General features: G+C 42.6%; 1 protein-coding gene across 2 annotated transcripts in view; it reads right to left on the reverse strand.

The window, feature by feature from the left end:
- The window catches only part of PKHD1 (PKHD1 ciliary IPT domain containing fibrocystin/polyductin), a 484027-nt gene that overhangs the window by 314057 nt on the left and 148916 nt on the right, over positions 1-21054 (reverse strand). For both annotated transcript variants that reach the window (XM_047795623.1, XM_047795624.1), the window contains one exon: positions 20100-20256. In XM_047795623.1, coding sequence (XP_047651579.1) covers positions 20100-20256 — 157 coding nt within the window. The remainder of the gene's footprint in view (positions 1-20099; positions 20257-21054) is intronic.

The raw sequence follows: 21054 nt of genomic DNA on the forward strand, positions 1-21054 counted from the left end.
CAAATCACTGAGCCAGGTGGTTGTTTTCTGGAAACCGCAACCGCATGTACTTGCATGTGGCTGGAGGAATGAGAGAGAGGGAAGCAAAAGGCCAAGATGCCTTTAGACATTTTGGTTTGCCTCCACCTAAGTGCAGAAAGAGTGATAAGTACATATTGGACCCTACAGTCAAAAGTGGAGGCTGCTCCTCCCCTGACCTCTTCATCTTCAATCCTAAGGCCCAAGTCATACACCATCCATAACAGTCACAGAAGGTTTACTTGGACTCAGCCTCCTAAAGCACTCTTTCCTTTTAGCCACAATTTAGAACCACACACCCGCATGGACATACTGTTTCAACATCTGTGCAATGTTCATGGATAGAAGCCTTAGACAACTGCGGTGAGATTTACTGATCCTGATCCTGGGTCTGACACCTCTTAGACACTTAACTCAATGGCGTCTGCAGCTATGGTCACACTCGCCCCGTTACTGCTAGGATTTCTCAGTCTCCACAGCTCTTCTACCACTCTAGCCCCACTGGACCACCTCCTTCCAACACCTCGCCCTCAGAAGTCCTGATGTTCCTTCTCAAATTTGGCACATAGATCATACACTCTAAGACAAACAACCCAAGAAGCAACTCTCCTCGGTGACCTGCAGGCTTGATACCTGAGTGACCCCACATTGCCTGTGAGACTTCCAAAGGGCCCGATGGCAATTCTGACTTTAATTTGTTCTTCCATTGTCATTACAACGACAATCATTAGAAATGCAATCATATCATGAACCTGCTGTGGACAAGAGGGAAGAAATGTGACTTGTGGTAAAGGCCACATTCTTACGTTTCCTAAAATGTTTTTACTCACAACCGCTTATCAAAACATCCCAATTAATTATCTTCAAGTCATGGGCCATGGGGTGGACCATGGAGCCTGCCATTATGAATAGTCAGGAAATCAGAATTGACCTTGATGAACCAGGGATGGAGACAGGTTATTGAATTAGGTTCCTGTCGTGACTCTGCTATTGGCCTCTCAAAGACCCCAGTAAGCCTCCCAAAATTGCTGGACCACTCAGTTTCCCAGTCTGTCCCACTCAGTGCCAAGGGATGGTCGGTTTGCTTCTCAGTGACGTGCAAAACAGAATCATGTGTTCACCGAGGCTCCTTCCAGCTCTAGAACATATGCCATCTGCATCCTCAAAGATGCAGTCAAGTGTGCTTGACACTGATGGGGACACAGACCTCATGTTCTATGGATACCACCTCTGCTGCAGGAAACTTTGAATGTCACAGTCAGGAATGCAAATAAGACTCTGTGGAAAACAAGGGAGCTAACATGTACTAAGCATCTACCATATGCCGATATCTTTATCAAACAAGCCTAGGAGGTCAATATCACGCTCTGGATTTCAGAGCAGAGAGAGAGCAGGCTGGGGGAGGCAGAGTGAACATTAGAACCAAGGACCATCCAATAGAAGTTCACCCTCTATCCACCTTACAACCCCTCCCAGGTAGATTTTTCATTAATTAGGATTGTTATCGTAGTTACATTTTAAGGAAAAACATGTGTTAACCCAAGTTAAGACACCTCTGGCTTGTTTATAGGTATTCTATTTTAATTTTGTCCTGTACATATACCTCACCTCATTCCAAAAAGGATCTGAGGCAGATTACAAGGATTAGTGGGTACATTTACAAACCTGTGCTTTGTCCCTTGTACCATCAAGCAAAATATTAAATACACTGAGGCGAATTGGTAGACATTTGAAAATGTTGTTTACTGATGAGAACTAATGATGACGCTAATGAAGGGAGAAAAGCTCAGCCCAAAGAAATGGATGACTTGTGTTGGCAAGAGTGATGAAAAACAGAAACTAATTAATGAATGCGATCATCATATTCCCTTCTGAAAAGCCTCCCCTCCTTCCTTTATCGGTGGCAAGGACATATAAGGAAATTTAGGTAGAGGTGGAAGAGAGTTTGGTGTGGAATTCCGCTATGTTTGATTGAAATAATTGTAAGGGGTAACAATTCTTGATGTGAAAGAATGGAAACTTTATATCTAATCTACCTCTGTGCCAAGACTCCAAGAGTTTCCTCCTCACACTTTAGTACCTTAAGACAAATACACAATAAGCGGCTTTAAAGCACAGCGACATGAGTGTGGGAGGCAGTGGGAAGACTTTATTTCTCCACTTTAGAGAGCTTGACCCCATTTCTGAAAGCTGGAACAAAGAGTGGGGCTGGAATTAGCCTTTGGCCGTGACCCTTAAACTGCTTGTTATGATTGTTCATGAAAGCCGAGTATGTCCTACAAGTGACCTTGGGTAATTTTATAAAAATCAATCAACCATCATTATTACTTCCCCTCCAAAATAAATAAATGAACACAACTTTTTACATGTAATCACTTCTTTCCATTAAACATCTCTTTTCTTTCTTTTAAAGGGAAGTAAAAGAGACTTTTTAGCAGCTAGCTAATGTTTACAAAGCACGTCAGAACTGGCTTTGGGCTGACTCTACAATTAGCCATCCTCTGAGATGACCGCAAAATGATGTGTGGTGTGTAGGTGAGTGTTTTAAAGAAAAAAAAAAACAAATACACAGTTCTAGCTATTTTCCCCCTTCCAGAAAAAATTTAGAGTATAAATATGTCACCATAAAGAATAACTGTCAGGAGTTCCTGTTGTGGCACACCGGTAACAAACTTAGCTAGTATCTATGAGGATGCAGGTTTGATCCCTAGCCTCGCTCAGTAGGTTAAGGATCCAGCAGTGCCGTGAGCTGCAGCATAGGTCACAGATGCAACTCAGATCCGACATTGCTGTGGCTGTGGCATAGACCAGCAGCTGCAGCTCTGATTTGACCCCTAGCCTGGGAACATCCATACATGGCAGGTATGGCCCTATAATGCAAAAAAAAAAAAAAAAACGAAAAACTTGTCAAAAGAACTGACTTATATCCTCTATCTTCCTTCCCTCCAGTCTCTCTGGAACCCTCCCTAGTTGGATCTTTGCCAACAAAACCAGTCCTGTTCCCCATTACTAGGCTATAAATATGCAGGTACAGCCTTTTCTGAATTTTGCAAAACATGAAAACCCAAAACCCAAAGTATATTGACACATACAGACAGAAAAAAATATATTGAAAGGATATACATTAAAATGTTAAGTTTCATTGTTGGGATTACATGCGATTTCGATCTTTTAAAAAAAAAATTGTAACAGTCCTGTTGAGGTCTGAATCCAAGGCTCGATGCTCAGTCCTCACCTGTCCTGAGCAACCAGCAGCATGGGACACATGTGTTCACTCCTGCTTTTCTGCTTCCCTTCACCCGCCCAGAACCACCCCTACCCCCGGATTCCCTCCTACCCCCCAAGCCTCCAACCCAGGCCTCCTCTATCCAATTCGTCCTGATTGTCCCAACCACTGACACTGGGAATGTCACAGGATTCAGCCCCTTGACCACCTTTCCCATCATTCTACAAATACGGCTTTGGTTTCCTCACCATGTCTTAGGGATGCAAATGCTACCATAGGCTAATTGTTGATTAACTCCCACATTTATATCTCCAAGGCCCGCCCGCACCCTCAGCTCCAGACTCATAGGCCCAATGATACTCAATATCTCTACTTGGAGTCTCCAAAGTTTCTCAACTTAGCACACCCCAAAAAGTCTTGCCCCCCAGGTCTTCCCACAGTCCTTCCCTTCCCCGTAAATGGCAACTCCATCCCTCCCGTGGCTCAGTCCTCAAGTCCTAGAGGAAATATTCACTCTCTCCCATCACAACCAACCCTCTAGGAAATTGTGACTATTCTTTCAAAATATCCCCATGATCCAACCACTTCCCACCACTTCACAGCTCTCCCTGGGGTCTAAGTCATCCTCGTTTCATCCCCAATTACTGTAAAAGCCTCTTTTTTTGGCAAGGCCCACAGCAGGTGGAAGGTCCTGGGCCAGGGATCAAACCTGGGTCACAGCGGTGCTAACGCCAGATCCTTAGCCACTGAACCACCAGGGAACTCCTAAAGCCTTTTAACTCAGCTCTTTGCCTCTGCCCTTGTCCACATCCCAGGGTCCACTCTCAAAATAAGTCAATGTGATTTATTTCTAATGTACCTTTTATCATGTCACCTCTTTGCTGGAAATTCTCCAGAGGTTCCCAATGCACACAGAGTCAAAGCCCACAAAACCGTGAGTGGCTGGCCCTCTCTGGCCCCACTGCTCTCCGCTGGCTCCGGCTTCCCTGACCCTCTTGCTCCCCTGCCTCACAGCCTCTGCACTCACTGTGTGCAAACCCTCCCAATCACCACCAAACCACCACCCAACTCCCATCCACCTTTCCTGCTCCATTTTTCTCCATGCCACTCAGAAAATCTAACCAAAACATACAACTTGCTGATGACTGTTTTTCCTTATAGAAATAAACTCTATGAGGGCAGGAATTTGGGTCTATTTCATTCACAGCTGCAGCCTAGAACAATGCCTGGCATACAGGGAGCTTAGAAAGTGGTCACTAAGTACTTGTGGAATACATAAGAGTTGAAGTTACAGAAGCGACTGACTCCCTAGTCAGATACATGGAGTGAGAGCAGAGGAGATAGAAGAGAAACAAACTGTCCAGTAGTATTTAAAGACTAGAATAAGGAAAGGAAGTAGAAAGATTCTTGCATGTGAGTCAAAGAAACAGGTGAATGAGGAGAAGAGCTAGGAGGTTGTGGTGGGCTCTGGGCAGAGCTTTAAGAATATGAAGGTGGGAGTTCCCACTGTGGTTCAGTGGGTTAAGGACCCATTGTAGTCTCCATGAGGATGTGGGTTGGATCCCTGGCCTCACTCAGTGGGTTAAGGATCTGGTGTTGCTGGGGCTGTGGTGTAGGCCTGTGGCTGCAGCTCTGATTTAACCCCTGGCCCAGGAACTTCCCAGGAACACTGGCGCAGCCATTAAAAAAAAAAAGGAAAAAGACCATGAAAGTGGTAGATAATGACAGCAAACCTCCTATGTCATTGTGAAGAGGATCTGGGGAAAAAGGTGCAGAGCAAGGGTGTGCTTGGTTAGGACCAACATGCCAGGTGATGGAATGAACTCAGGGAGTATGACTCCCGTTTTAAGTAGAGGAAAAGCCAGCAACGAATGGAAGCAAGGTGCAAGGAGCGATCTGAAGACCCCACTTCATGAGGTCAATCTATATCACCAAACTAGATCATTCATTTATTCAAAGCTTGAACTGCCTGTATGTTCAGGTGTAAATTATCCAGTTTACTTATCTTCATGGACGAGCCTCCATTCAGCTTTTTGTGTCAACTCTGAATAAGTCCTTAAAAAGTTGAGCATCCTGGTTTTTGTTTTTTGATTCTACGTATAAGCAATATCACATGCTATTTGTCCTTTTCTGTCTGACTTACTTCACTTACTATGATAAGCCCTAGGTCCAGCCATGCTGCTGCAAATGGCATTAATTCTTTCTTTTTATGACTAATATTCCCTTGTAGATATCCACCACATCTTCTTTATCCATTCATCTGTCCATGGACATGTAGGGTTCTTCTTTGTCTTGAAATGGATTGTAAATAGTGCTGCAATGAACACTGGGGTACATGTATCTTTTCAAATAATGAAAATAATTTCTATACAAAACAAAAATAGACTTACAAACATAAAGAGCAAATTTATGGTGACTAGAGGGGAAAGAAGAGGAGGAATAAATTAGGAGTTTGGGATTAACAGATACACACTACTATTTATAAAATAGATAACCAGCAAGAACCTACTGGATAGCACAGGGAACTATTCTCACTATTTTGTAATAATCTATAAGGAAAATGAATCTGAAGAAGAATAAACATGTATACTTTATGTATATATATATGTGTGTGTGAATGTATATTCAGTTTTTATATATATATATATAAAAAACCGAATCACTTTGCTGTATACCTGAAACTAACACAACATTGTAAATCAACTATACTAGATTTAAAAAAAAATTTAAGTTTAGCATCTTGTGTCTTGTTGCTTGTTTAGCATCTTTCCAGTCATCAAATAGTCAAATAGATGGCGGAGCCTGTGGAATTCCCTTCTCCTGGAGAATTAGAGATGTTCATCCATTCAGGATGGATGAGTCCTGCTCACCTGGATAAGGAGGGCTGGCTGAGTGATGGGCACAGCTGGGGTAACCTGTTGTACTCGACTGCACCCTGCAGCACCATGTTACTGTGGAGGTGGGCATGGGGAGGAGCTGAGGAAGACTGGTATTCAGGGAAGGCAGCAACAGCCCAGAGCCTGCATTCTGATGGGAATGCACACAGCGTCCTTGGTTTGGCGAGATCCGGATTAGGCTTGTGCCTGATCCACTGGAGCAGAGCCTGGAAGCCTTCGAGGTGGGCTTGTCCCCGGCCAGAGAGGCGGAAAATCAATTTGGCTGGCAAACGAGAGCCCCCAAGAGCTCAGTGCACGCTCCATAATCCTATCCACCAGCAGCTCAGGAAATAGATGCCTGAGCCCTCACATATTCATGGGGGAGGTGAGGCATAAATCAGGCTTTAAGGATTGGGAGCAAAGGCAATGGGCTCTCCGGTCGGTTACTAATTAATCAAGCACAGAACACCTCAACCTAACAACTTGGGAGTGAGACACACACAGCCTGCTACTGCTTTTCCTGATTTTTTTTTTCTTCATTTCAATTAAAATAGATAGTGGATGAAATTCTCCCCTTTAGCTGATGTTGCTTGTGCATCCCCTGTTCTTCCTTTAATTAAAAAACATGCTTATTGCAATACTTGCCAGAATCACTTTAACGGTATTTTAATTGTAATGTCTCTGCCTGATTAAAAAAAGAAAATATGAACCAGAAAGGGTTTGCAGAAATGTTCTCAGAATGCAGGAAAAGAGGCCCACACCTACCCAAATGGGGGCCACAGACTACTTCCTTAATTAGCCTGACACTGCTAGTCAAAGCGGCAACATGGAGGAGAAAACACATAAGAAATAAAATCGCTGACTCAGCCATGAATGATCACAGTTGGGAGGAATCATCTTCATCAGCTCAGGTTTCCCTGGCAGGAGACACAACAGCATCTAACTGAAAACACCAGGTACACGACAGCCAGCCAAGTGTCCACTGTTCTGCGCAAAGACTAGCCTTTGGCAAAAGAGTGGCTGGGCCCCTGAGGAACCCACTTTGAGAACCACCCCTCTAGGCAAATTAAGCTTGTTCAAGGTGTGCATTGTCCATGGTCTAAAACAGGTTGAGAAATACAGGGCTGGCATTGCCGATTCACTCACTTTGTCATTCAACCAACACTTGCTATTACTTCCCAGCCCTTCTGTCAGGTGCTGAGATAAAAATGTAAGAAATACACTCACCACCTCCAGAAGGTCATGGTGAAGTTTGATTGCTTCAGGTGAACAGAAATACCCTGGTTTTAGTGAATTGGCCAACTTTACAGACAGTGGAGAAAGAAGATAATACTGATGCCCTAGCCTTTTACCTTTTCTATAAAACACAAAACTCATTAAGTGAACCTTACCAATGAATTGACTCTATACTAATTACAATAAGTGTGAACTTATTTGCAGAACATTTAAAAGAACTGAAAACACTGAGATATAAATACAAATAATAGATTTCAAAATAATAAATAACACTGAGATATAAATAAATGCCTTTTATCAAAGCTACTGTTATCAATTACTCCTTAATTAAACTCCAATTTCCTTTCTACTTCCAGAAAATCAGAAGTTCCCTTTACCAACAATATTCTGATATTTAGGTTCTGAAGGTCCTCAGCTATTCCATGGATTTCTAAAGAGTTACTTAAGACCTCAGAAAGAAAGGAGAGGAGTTTTTGCTCTGGTGCAGTGGATTAAGAATCCAACTGCTGCGACTCAGATCACTGCAGAAGCATGGGTTCGATCCCTGGCCTAGCACAGCGGGTTAAAGGATCCGGCATTGCCACAGTTAGGTTTTCAGCTTGGTCTCAGCAGCTTGGAATTAATCCGTGACCAAGAATTTCTATATGCCATGGGTATGGCCATTTAAAAAAATTATTTTTTTTAAAGGAGAAAACAGAGGGAAGAAATTCTTTTCCAGGCAGGTAAAAATCTTTGTAGCTACCAAGTTATTCATTCAAACAATCTCCTTCCCTTTCCTTATCAAAGTTCAATTAGCACTGAGCCAATCACATTTTTGATAAACCCTATAATTTGATGTTTTTCTGAGCAATCTGTTATCTGAAAGGTTCCAGTGGGTTCCCTGGTGGTGTATCAGTTAAGGATCTGGTGTTGTCACTGCAGTGGCTCTGGTCACTGCTGCAGCAATGATTCAGTCCCTGGCCCAGGAACTTCTGCGTGCCTCGGGCACAGCCAAAAAAAATTAATTGAAAAATTAAAGGTTGCAAGTATAAGTATTCTTATAATATTGTAAACATGACTTGGTTATAACAATTTTATAAATTAAAGATCATAGTTGTTTCCTCACAGTATTTTTTTTTTTCTTTTAAGGGCTGTGACCAAGGAATGTAGAAGTTCTCAAGCTAGGGGTCAAGCCAGAGCTGCAGCTGTCAGCCTACACCACAGCCACAGCAATGCCAGATCCAAGTCATGTCTGCGACCTACACTGCAGCTCACAGCAACACTGGGTCCTTTAACCCACTCAGCAAGGCCAGGGATCAAATCCTCATCCTCATGGATACTAGTCAGATTCTTAACCTGCTGAGCCACAATGGGAACTCCAGCCTCATAATATTTATTTATTTTAAAAATAAGAGTACATCCTACCTTTACTTGACCTCCAGGAATATTAGAGTATGTGGGAAATAACTTACAGTAATGAAAAGCTGTCTTCGGTGTATTTCAACCTGTACCAGAATCCCAGATACGCCAGTCTCCCAGGTTCCTGAGTTCACTACCAGTCTGGATAAACAGGATGTGAGAATCATTACTCAGCAGATGAGGTAAAGAGTTAAGGGGAGATCAAGTCCTGAAGGACGTCGTAAGCCATGTCAAGGTGTTTAGACTTGATGTTTCCAGGCTAACGGAGAGCCTGTGAAGGGTTTTAAGCGAGGATGTTTGACATATTTATCTTCTGTTACTGAAAATATGATAGCTTCTGTGCTAGGAAGGGACTGGTCCCTTTCAATTGCATTTTTCATGTTATAATATCCAAGTTGTCAAGACACGAAACTGTAAATTGTTTAATATCTATCCATCTGTCTGTCTGCCCATCGACTGAAAGCATGTCCTTTCTCACAGCAATGGCTTATCTTTCATTTAAGGGCAATCAAGCCTGTCTGGGACTATTCTCTGGAGGTAAATAATGTAAGTCATTGTCTGATTCGGAAAAATAAGGGGTTTCAGAGCTAAGTGTCCCCCATGTTAAAAAGCCTTTGTCTCTGATCTCCTGATACACAAACAGTAAATGAAATTGGTCACTGTCTGGACTAATCCACTGACATTTGAGGGTACCAGGAAAGACTCTGATTATAGAAAAATTCACAACCAACATGAATCTGACTCTTCAGGGCAGAAATTCATTCATTCAATAATTACTTGAGTACCTACTTTGTGCCTGGAGAGGTAATGGTCCCCGTGATTAAAAGGCAAGCAGAGGAGTTCCCGTCGTGGCGCAGTGGTTAACGAATCCGACTAGGAACCATGAGGTTGCGGGTTCGGTCCCTGCCCTTGCTCAGTGGGTTAAGGATCCGGCGTTGCTGTGAGCTGTGGTGTAGGTTGCAGACGCGGCTCGGATCCCGCGTTGTTGTGGCCCTGGCGTAGGCCGGTGGCTACAGCTCCGATTCGACCCCTAGCCTGGGAACCTCCATATGCCGCGGGAGCGGCCCAAGAAATAGCAACAACAACAACAATAACAACAACAACAACAAAAAAAAGGCAAGCAGAAAAAAGACCTGGCTCCTGCTTTCTTAAGTTTATTTGCCTAGAATGCACCTTCCCCAAAAGTAAAGAGCAGAAGAAAAGCACTTCCTAACATTAAATTTGGAAGGAATTGATATTAAAGTAAATCATATAAAAATTATGTTCTATATGTATAGATGAATGCAATAGAAGTTCTTAACCTCTTAAAAATTCACAGTGCACAAAATGGACATGATGGTGACTCCCTCCTTTTGTAGGAGGAGAGTGGCTTGTAATAAGCTCTATTGGGGGTCAATGATTGATTGATTGATTGTTTTAATGGCCACACCCACGACATAGAATTTCCCAGGCCAGGGATTGAAATCTGAGCCACAGCTGTGACAACGCGGGATCCTTTAACCCACTGCCCCAGGCCAGAGGTTCAACCCACCCCTCCACAGCAACCCGAGCTGCTGCAGTCAGATCCTTAACCCACTGTGCCACAGCAGGAACTCCTTGGGTGTTAATGCTGAATGTCTATAGCCCTGCGAGGAAAGCAGGTAAAGAACTTCTCTACTGCCATTGTGTGCACTGATGTGAGGTCTAGAAAAATCCAGAGAGTCCATGGCCGCCTCACACGTGAACTCAGGCCCCCAGTTTACTGACCAGCTCCAATCAGACAACCTGGTTGTCTGATCTGTACCTAATCATCTTATTTCCTGCCTCAAAAGGTAGCTATGTTTCAACAGAAAAAAAGAGTCAATGCGCTCAGTCTCCTTTTGCAGCAAACTGGCAGATGAGTTATTTTTTTTTTATTTAATAATTTTTTTTATTTTCCCACTGTACAGCAAGGGGGTCAGGTTATTCTTACATGTATACATTACAATTACATTTTTCCCCCACCCTTTCTTCTGTTGCAACATGAGTATCTAGACAAAGTTCTCAATGCTATTCAGCAGGATCTCCTTGTAAATCTATTCTAAGTTGTGTAGATGAGTTATTTTATACTTATCAATTTGAAACAAATTTTATCAGCCTAAGGAACCCTCCCACGTTGACCAAAACATCTACAGTCATGAAAGAAAGAAAAAAAATATGAATATATGATATTCCTTTTTTTTGCTTTTTTTTTTAGGCTTATGGAAGTTACCAGGCTTGTGGTTGAATCAGAGCTACAGCTGCCAGCCTACACCAACCACAGCAATGCGGGATCCGAGCCACATCTGCAACCTACACCACAGCTCAAAGCAATGCCAGATCTCCAACCCCCTGGGCAAGGCCAGGGATCAAACCTGTTTTCTCAAGGATACTAGTCAGACTCATTTCCAATGCATCACAACAGGATATTTCATTTTTATCAAATGCCTTCAGATGGATTTCCTTTAAACCCAAGCTGCTATCTGTGAAGGCTTAAAACACAGAGTAACCTGTCCAATGGCCCCCCACAGTCCTAGAGCACAGACAGCCCACATGTGATGCCCTGTTTCATAGCATCCCGATTATGGCATTGCAAAGCATTATCGAGGGCACGCACCTGTTGAAACTGAGGCTGGTTTGGTTCTAACTAGAAGGAACCAAGTATACAAACCCTGGGATGAAAAAGGCAGCACTGAGGACAGCGTGTAACACCCCACTCTGAAATCCTCAAACACTTGCCAAGGATGAAGAAACTGTGAAAGATGTACAGGTGGCCAAAAGGTACATGAAAAGATGCCCAACATTGCTAATCACCCGGGGAATGCAGATCAAAACCACAATGAGATATCACATCGCAGCTGTTAGAATGGCTAGTCTCAAAAAGACAGCAAATTGCAAGCATGGGCGAGGATGTGGAGAAAAGGGAAGCCCTGTGAACTGTTGGTGGGAATATAAGGTGGTGCGGTCACTATGGAAAAAAATATGGAGGCGCTTCACAAAATTAAGAATAGAACTACCATATGATCCAGCAATTCCACTTCTGGGTATTTATCTGATGAAAAAAAAAAACACTACTTCAAAAAGACATATGTGCCTCTATGTTCATTGTAGCATTATTTACATCAGCTTAGGCATGGAAACAACCTAAATACCTATTGATAGATGAATGGATATAGAAATACATACATACATATGTATATACACATATAGACACATATATACACTATATTTTCTTTCCGTTTTTTTGTTTTGTTTTGTTTTGTTTTGTTTTTGTCTTCTTAGGGCGGCACCCATGGCACATGGAGGTTCCCAGGCCAGGGGTTGAGTCAGAGCTGTAGCTGCCAGCCTACACCACAGCCACAGCAACGCCAGATCTGAGCCACGTCTATACCACAGCTCAGGGCAACACCGGATCCTTAACCCACTGAGCAAGGCCAGGGATCAAATCTGCGTCCTCATGGCTACTAGTCAGATTTATTTCTGCTGAGCCATGACAGGAACTCCTCTTTATCCATGTATATACATACTTACATATACAATGGAATGTTGATAAAGTAGAATGAAATCTTTCCATGTGCAACAACATGGATGAACCTGGAGGGTATCATGCTAAGCAAAATAAGACATACAGAAAAACATAAATACCCATATGATCTCACTTATATATGGAATTGAAAAACAAAAAAAACAAGAAACAGACAAATCTGAGCTCGTGGATATTGAAAACAGATTGGTAGTTGCCTGAGGCGAGTGGGTGAGTGGTGGGCATAATGGGTGAAAGGGTCAAATGGCACACACTTCCAGTTACAAAAAGAGATTAAGTCCAGGGGTATAATGTACGGCATAGTAATTACAGTTACTAACACTGTGGTGCGTATTTGAAAGAGGGTAGGTCTTGAACACTCACATCCCAAGAAAAAAAAATTTTCTACTTATCTATGAGGACAAATGTGGTGATCATTTTGCAATATAGATATATCAAACCATTATGCTGTAGGTCTGAAATTAATATGTCAATTATACCTCAATAAAAAATTGTAATTAAAAAAGCAAAAAAATTTAACATTTTTACAAATGCTTAATTAAAAAAATTTAATTAAAAAAATCTGATAGTGAGTCAAGAGAAGATGGTTTGTATCAACAATGCAAGAACATGCATAGCTACACTATAGAAAACCCAAATACAAGAGACTAAAAATATCTGAATGTCTTTAAAACTGGGAACTAAAAAAAAAAAAAAATGTTTGGAGAAAATGAGACCACATTCCCATCTATACCAGAAAAACCCACTTCTGCAAAGTCAAAAATAACCAGGAGAATGGAGGCAACCAAGTCAATAAACTCTGCTACTTCCTCCTGTGCAAACGTCCCTCTCTTGCCACAGAAAGAAAAACACTTCAATATGCATTCTGAAGATAACAGAGGTAAAAGCCAGCCAAGGTCTTTATGGACCAGCTAATTCTTTCAGTAATCCAGTTTGCTTTGTATACAGGAGCAGCCACTATCTGTAAATAAAATTGCAACTCTGGCCTGACATTCACCCATCTCTTCTGCTAGCCCCTTCAATCCAAAAGAAACGAAAACTAATATTAATTGAATGCTTGTGCTGGACCAGGCCCTGTGCTAAAGGCTTTACAAATATTCCCTCGTGTAATACCTACAACATCCATGAGTTAGGCGACACATGGCAAAGTGGCGAAACAATAGCAAATGATAAATGTTAGCCATCGTTGTCACTGCTGCTGTCCTTAAAACAGAAGAAACGTGTGGCTTCCAAAGGCTGTGCAACTTGCCCAAGGTCACAGAGCTGGGAAGAAGCAGAGCCCAGATTCAGATTCACTTCTTTCTGGCTTAAAAGGCTTCCAAGTATTTTATTGCTTTGGTACACACCAGTAGACCAAGAAATAGAAAATCACATTAAAAGCAGATCAAGTTTCTGCTCGAGCATTGTAAAGTGAAGGCATTGTGAGTAATAATAAGAAACTACAAAATGTCTCCCTCTTGAAAGCCCAACACCAAGGGAAGAGGGTTTTCTAGGGTTCATCCTCCCCTAATTGGCCCTTTATCAATCATCGGCTCTGGACCACATCACATCAAGCTACATGACCACCAGAACCAAGAGTCAGTGCTTCCCTCAGAAACTAAAGACACTTCCACAGCTATAGACCACAAGCCCAAGATCCTCACCCAGGATGCATAACAGCGCAGACAAGAGGCTAACGCTCCTTCTTTGTTATTATGGCTCATCATAATTACTTGGAATAAAATAATAAATTTTAATTCAGTGATGCCTATGGCCGTTGGGCATCTTAACATAAAAGAACAAAAAATATAATTAACTAAATCAAGGCAATATGCCTATTTCCATCCCAGCTCATTAGTATTAATTGATTGGGTTAATTCTCTTTTGTGTTTAACAGTACCCCCTCAAAAATAATTTTTTTTTAAAAGGGAGGGAGGGAGGAATGGAGGGAAGAAATAGAAATGGTGAGTAGATTTTTGGCTAATTAACAATAGATTCAGCTGAAGTTTTTATCATGGTCACAAAATAATGTGCCATTTTCCAAAAAAAAGTTCAAGAATCAGTGCCTACAGCATCATAAAAACAGTGAAAACAAAGTCTTTGGGTGCCATTTCCCAATTGCCTCAAAGAAATTTATAATCCTCTTTTCTACTACAAGTGGTGCTGGTAAGAAAAAAAATGCATGTTCTCTTTCATACATGGAAATGCAGGTAAGATACAGGGAATTCTGAATTCTCAAGGGCTGCATGTAGAAGTCTTGGTTTTCTGATGTAGGAGCCTGGTCCCTTTATGATATTTGGATTCTGGCTTTCATGAGTGGAAAAACAACATAGAGGATGCAATATTTTCATAAAGTGGCTCCAAATGTAGTTCTTAGGTGATCCACGTTCACTTCTGTTTAGCAGCAATCCCTTCACAGTCTGTACAGACTTCATGTAGAGTGCATTCTTTGTGACACCGTGGAAATGGCTGAGAAAGTAATTCCACCGTCATACTTTACGACGTATTAAAAATTTCGAAGAAATTATTTTTCAGGCTTTGTCTCAACCCATAGATGGTCTCAAAACATAAGGAAAATGTCACACAGCTATTCTTCTGATACTGTGAACAGGTATGAAAAAGATCAATGGCAACAGATACTCAGAGACTGAATCGCTATTATTGATGATGATGATGATAATCTAATCTTATATTTGGATAGATTTTTATTACCCTTCAAGTACTATCATGCACATTATAGACCAAGAGAAGACACTAGGGATTTAGAGCTATGCCCTATCAACCAGATATTTGAGAACTAGGGTTCTTCCCCACAAAAGCATGCTTCAAATGCCTTTTAGAAACAGAAAAATAACTTAGCAACAGATTTAATATTTCTAGCAACTCATAAAGACATACATTTATATGTAGTGTATGTGTATGTACATAACGTATTATGTGAATATATGTAAATGCATGTACATAAGTGTGTACATACATATAGAGATAGATATCAATGAGCACAACTAAGGTCAGTGAAAGTAAATTCGTTGGGAAAAGTGATATTTAAGAGAGCAAGGGTTTAAAAATTATGCTTCTTAAGTTTCATCTAGGACCTGAACTCTGCCCCATTTTACTTGTCCATCCATTCAACAATCAACACAGGTTCTTTGAGCTGTCATCACGGATCGGGCACCGTCCTAGACACTGAAGAGACAGCAGTAAATAAATTGAGAGAAGTTCTTTGCCTTTTTGAGCTTATCCTAGCAGAGGAAATGAACTTTACAGCAAACAAGTAAATTCAGAGTATGTCATGTGGTGATTAGTGCTATGAAGAAAAATAAAGCAAAATAACGGGATAGTGTAATAGGATTGTTGTAACTTTAGAAAAGATGGCCAATAAGCCTTCTCTAGTAAGTCGACGTTTTCTCAAAGAGAGGACAAAATAAGTGGGCTGGCCACATGACTCTCTGGAGGAAGAATACTCCAGGCAAAGGACATTATGTGCCAAGGCCCTGAGGCAGGTATGTCCTTGGTATAGTCAGAGAGGAGCTGTAGCAGAGTGAATGAGGAAGACAAGGTCATTGAAGGGATCGGAAAATTATTAATGTAGACTTCAGTCCTAGTGGGATGAGAAGTCACCGGGATAGGAGTGGGTTGAGAAAAGAAGGGATAAGATCTGACATATTTCAAAGGCTTTGGACAGGAACTAGTGGGGAGTTATTTTAGCATGTAGCATCAAAGTCAAACACATGAAGACACATTCTTCTATCACAAAAAGTAATGTCAGAGGTGGGCAGCCAGGTGCCATGCTGGTAGCAACTCCGGAGTCATCAGGGTCCCAGAGGCTTTCCATTCTGCTGCTTCCCCATTCTCAGCGGGTCACCTCATGGTCCAAGACGGCAGCTGAAAATGTAACTATCACATTTACATTCCAGGAGGCGGGGAAGAGAAGGAAGGAGGGACAAATAGGGCCTGCCTCTTCCTAAGTCAGCTCTTCTTTAGGAAACGTGCTAGATGCCTGCACCCAGTCCCCTTACATCTCACTGGCCAGCTCGTAGCCACAACCTATGTCTACCTACCAAGGATGTGAGAAAATGCAGCACTGTTAGCTGGGCACATTGCTGCTCCCAACAAAAACTGGGGTTTGGCTACTGAAGAAGACGAAAAACTTAGAAGCATGGGAACCAATCAAGAAGTTGTTTGAAATGGTCACAGCCAAAACTTATGCTGATGAGGATGAGGTTGGTACCAATAGGACCCATGTGGAAGATTCAGCCAGCAAAATTCACTGATGAATTGGTCCTGGGATGTAGGGAAAAGAAAGACACCTGGGATGCCGCCAAGATTTTTGGCCATTAAGTGAGATGAGGAAGTTCCTCCCACTTTGATTCTGTGCATATGTTGGTATCTACACAATCAAAACTCGTCTCAGGGACAAAGGACCTGGACCTCATCTCCTCCCCACTATCCACCTCTAATCTTACATCTTGGACACCCAGATTACTTCTGTCTCTGTTGCACCTTATCTCCTACATTGAATGTTTTAGAGCTAAACATTTTACTCTTTCATATTTACCTCCTAATTACTCCCCCCCCCCACTTTTTTTTTTTTTTTTGTCTTTTAGGGCTGCACCACACACAGCACATGGAGGTTCCCAGGGCAGGGGTCAAATCGGAGCTGTAGCTGCCAGCATACGCCACAGCCACAGCAATTTGGGATCTGAGCCATATCTGCGACCTACACCACAGTTCATGGCAACACTGGATCCTTAACCCACTGAGCAAGGCCAGGGATCGAACTTGTGTCCTCATGGATGTTAGATTCATTTCCGCAAAGCCACAATGGGAACTCCTAATTACTTTTTCTTTAGTAGTAATGCACATGACTCATATTAAGCATTACTCTTCTTTTTGTGGTATTGAACACAGAATTCCAAGGCTGCTGAATAAGCATTCATACGCCATCTGTTGAATCAAAAATTCATCTGTATCCTTCCCCTGTTCTCATACTTTCTAGAGGTCAGGACCCCTCTATCTCTAAGGCAAATCTGTTTCACTCTAGGCAGCCCTGCTCCCTGCCAACAACTCCTATTTGTGCAGAAACAGGTGTCCCCACCCACACTCACAGTCCTAGCAAAGGCCCTACTTCCCAAGAAGTAAAGGATCTTTCACATGACAGACGTGTCCTCTCCCTGGGGTGAGGGTCTGCTCTTCCAAACCTAGTCACTCAGTCTACAGGATGAGTGTGAACCAGGAATGTTAAGGGAAACTACCGCTGGAAGGTGACAGGTTGTGGTAAGTAGGTGGGTTTTTTTAAATCTCTAAGCATAGAAGCTAGCTGACCTTTCCACTGCCCCTGCCTTTCTCTAATCCTTCTCTCCTCCCCTGATGACCCTTCTCCATCTTCCGTCTCTGGCCCTTTCGGCAAACACCGTGCTTGATGGACCGTGTCTCTGGGACATCCAGAGACTCAGATGAGCTGAGTTTGAGGACTCTTAGCTGGGAATCTTCCCCCAAACAGTATCAATGCCAGGCAAACACCCTTGAGCGCCTGAAGGACATCCCATCCTCCAACAGAATTTGACTCCTTTGGAGAGAGTTCTGGTTAACGGTCAGTAAAGAGCATCTTTTCTCTGATCTGAGATTGAAGTCTGTAATTTTCTTTTATCTTTTTTTTTTTCTTTTTAGGGCCACACGCATGGCATATGGAAGTTCCCAGGTCGAATCAGAACTGCAGCTGCCAGTCTGCACCACAGCCACAGCAATGCAGGATCTGAACTGCATCTTCAGCCTACGTTTGCTGCAGCTTGCAGCAATGCCAGATCCTAACCCACTGAGTGAGGTGAGGGATCGAACCCACATCCTCATAGGCATTATGCCAGGTTCTCAACCTGTTGAGCCACAATGGGAACTACTGTAATTTTCCTTTTTCATTGCCAATCCTTAGGTAGTTGATGGCTGTCAATAAGTCAGCATTCCCTATATATAAGACAGATAACTAACAAGGACCTACTGTGTAGCATTGGGAGGTCCATTCAATGTTCTATAATAACCTATATGGGAAAAAAGAATGGATATATGTAGACATATATAACTGATTCACTTGGCTATAAATCCGAGACTAATATGACATTGTAAATCAACTATACCCCAATAAAACTGATTTTTAAAAAAGATGGACTAGGAGAGTGGGAATTAAAAATTGGACAGGAATTCCCATCATGGCTCAACAGGTTAAGAATCTAACCAGTATCCATGGGTCGGATGTGGGTTCAATCCCTGGCCTTGCTCAGTGGGTTAAAGTATCCACCATTGCTGTGAGCTGTGGTGTAAGTCGCAGACATGACTTGGATCTGGTGTTGCTGTGACTGTGGCACAGACCGGCAGCGGCAGCTCTGATTCTGATTTGACCCCTACCCTGGGAACTTCCATATGCTGGAGTGTGGCCCTAAAAAGAGGAAAAAAAAAATTGGACACATTAAAAAAAAAGAGAAACAGCCTTTCCTATAGCTACTGGCTACACACACACACACACACACACACACACCACAAAGACACATCAGGAACCCAAGCTCACAGACTTTTCCCCTAAAGGGTACTAATTAATTGATTTGCCCAAACACTTCTCCTCACTATGGGGCGGGGGGCGGGGCTTACAGTATAGAGAATATGCAAAATGCCTAATCAGAGAAAACTGAGTCCACCTGTAAGAGAAGGGTAGCAACACTCCATCAGTTTATCCCCTGCAAAATATTTTATTGTGGAGTTTCCGTCGTGGCTCAGTGGTTGACAAATCCGACTAGGAACCATGAAGTTGTGGTTTCAATCCCTGGCCTTGCTCAGTGGGTTAAGGATCCGGCGTTGCTGTGCGCCGTGGTGTAGGTCACAGACGCAGCTCAGATCCCGCATTGCTGTGGCTCTGGCATAGGCCAGTGGCTACAGCTCTGATTAGACCCCTAGCCTGGGAACCTCAACACGCCACGGGAGCAGCCCTAGAAAATGCAAAAAGACAAAAAAAAATTTTATTTTCCCTCATATAGCCATGCTCTTATTTTAACAAGAACAAATGCTCCTGTAAATGTTAAATATACTTACAGTAAAGCCTGGTGGATTAGCGCAGGGTTTTATAGATCTCCATAACTAATCACATTTCCCAAGCAATTTTCATTTGCCAATGAATGAGTCACTTTGATAACCATTCCTTATTATCTACCGCTGAAGTAGGCAATGATTTTTATTCGTATTTAACAGATAAGGAGATCAATGCACAAGGAGACAGAAAAAGAACTGACTTAGTCACTTGGCGATGGGGTGGAGGGCTCAAAATTCGAATTCCCGGTCTCTCCCCACCTCCCAAGCCCCAGAGCTATGCGGCCAGTGTTGCAATAAGGAAGCCTATTTATATGACTTTCCACGGGACCAGGAAGTCAAAACCACAACAGGGGGAAAGCAGCAAGACATTGCTTTCTTGGCAAGGAGTTTCAAAGGCAGCAGCATGAACTGATTTCAGAGCATTTTGCTATATTGTGGGTGCTGCCGGGGACAAACCTGACTACAAAGGACTTGAAGAAAGAAGCATATTCTTGGGGAACACTGTTCACCCTCTTGCATATGAAAAATTAAAATAACCAAGCTCTGTGCTTTTAAAAGTCAAAAGAAAGGGCTTTCATTTTGAATCTTCTGACCCCTTCTTCCTTTCACAGTGAAATCTCAATTTGGTCCAAGAATAAATTGTCAACCAAGTGCTGGAACTTATCCCAAAAGTTCCCTTCCTCCTGCTTCTTAAATGCTAGAATCATGTACAATAAGGCCACCTCCACCCCCAGCCCCAAACTCTGCAAACCTTTCACGTGCAGGAAGTTGAGGATGCTGGTGTTGGTGTCCAGAAGGAGCAGCTGGCCCTTCTCCACCGTGACGTTGTCGCCCTCTTGTGGCCGTCTCCCAGAAAACCAGCTGTGAGCCCTGGACCACCTCCCGCAGAACTGAAAGGGAAAGTTGCCCTGCAAAACAGGTTTTGTTATTTTCTCTCGTTTTGTTTTGTGTTTTTTTTTTTTCAGTTTTGCTACATTTTAATCTCGTTCTGTTTTAAAGTAAGTCTGAGTGATCAATCAAAACAGAAACTCAACTCAAATTAATTTAAATATAGTTGTAAACATCTCAATAAAATCAGTCGACTCTCTCTTCCTCGTACAACTCACTTAAGAAGGGGGAAATACAGACGGGACCAAGTCTTACTTGAAGTGCCACTGTGGCTATGCTCTGGAATTCTCCAAAGACAAGCTGGTCATATTTTCTTACATTTTTCCCAAGCACAGACCCCCTTCTACGTAACAGATGAGGGTTGATTCCATTTTTTATTTTTACAGACAGATATTGAGCCATGGATGAAAAGTCATAAATAGCCAGGAATAGAGAATTAAAATGTTCTGCTTGATAGGTGGCATTTTGCTTTATGAAATTGGTGCCATTTTTCACTGGCTCTACTGCCAGGTGTCCCTGTTTTATAGCAACATTGCTCTCTCCACGTGTTCAGATCCATCCTCCCACTCTGCTTCTTGTGCTCTTATTGTCACCTTTCCCTCTGTGCTTACTGCCGGGAAAGCTCGTGCACCGGAGGAATGTCGGCTGAGTCCAGGTGCTAGCCCAGAACGTTGAGGGAGGGGCTGGGAGGGGGACTGCAAGGACCCCAGAGGAGGACGCATCCCCCTAGCCCCCAACACTCTCCCTCTCAGAGCTTCTGGCTTCTGCTTAATTTATGGCCACCCTGAAGTCATGTGGTTCTCAACCCAAGGATGTGA

The sequence above is a fragment of the Phacochoerus africanus genome, chromosome 9 (assembly GCF_016906955.1).
Source record: "Phacochoerus africanus isolate WHEZ1 chromosome 9, ROS_Pafr_v1, whole genome shotgun sequence".
Taxonomy (NCBI): domain Eukaryota; kingdom Metazoa; phylum Chordata; class Mammalia; order Artiodactyla; family Suidae; genus Phacochoerus; species Phacochoerus africanus.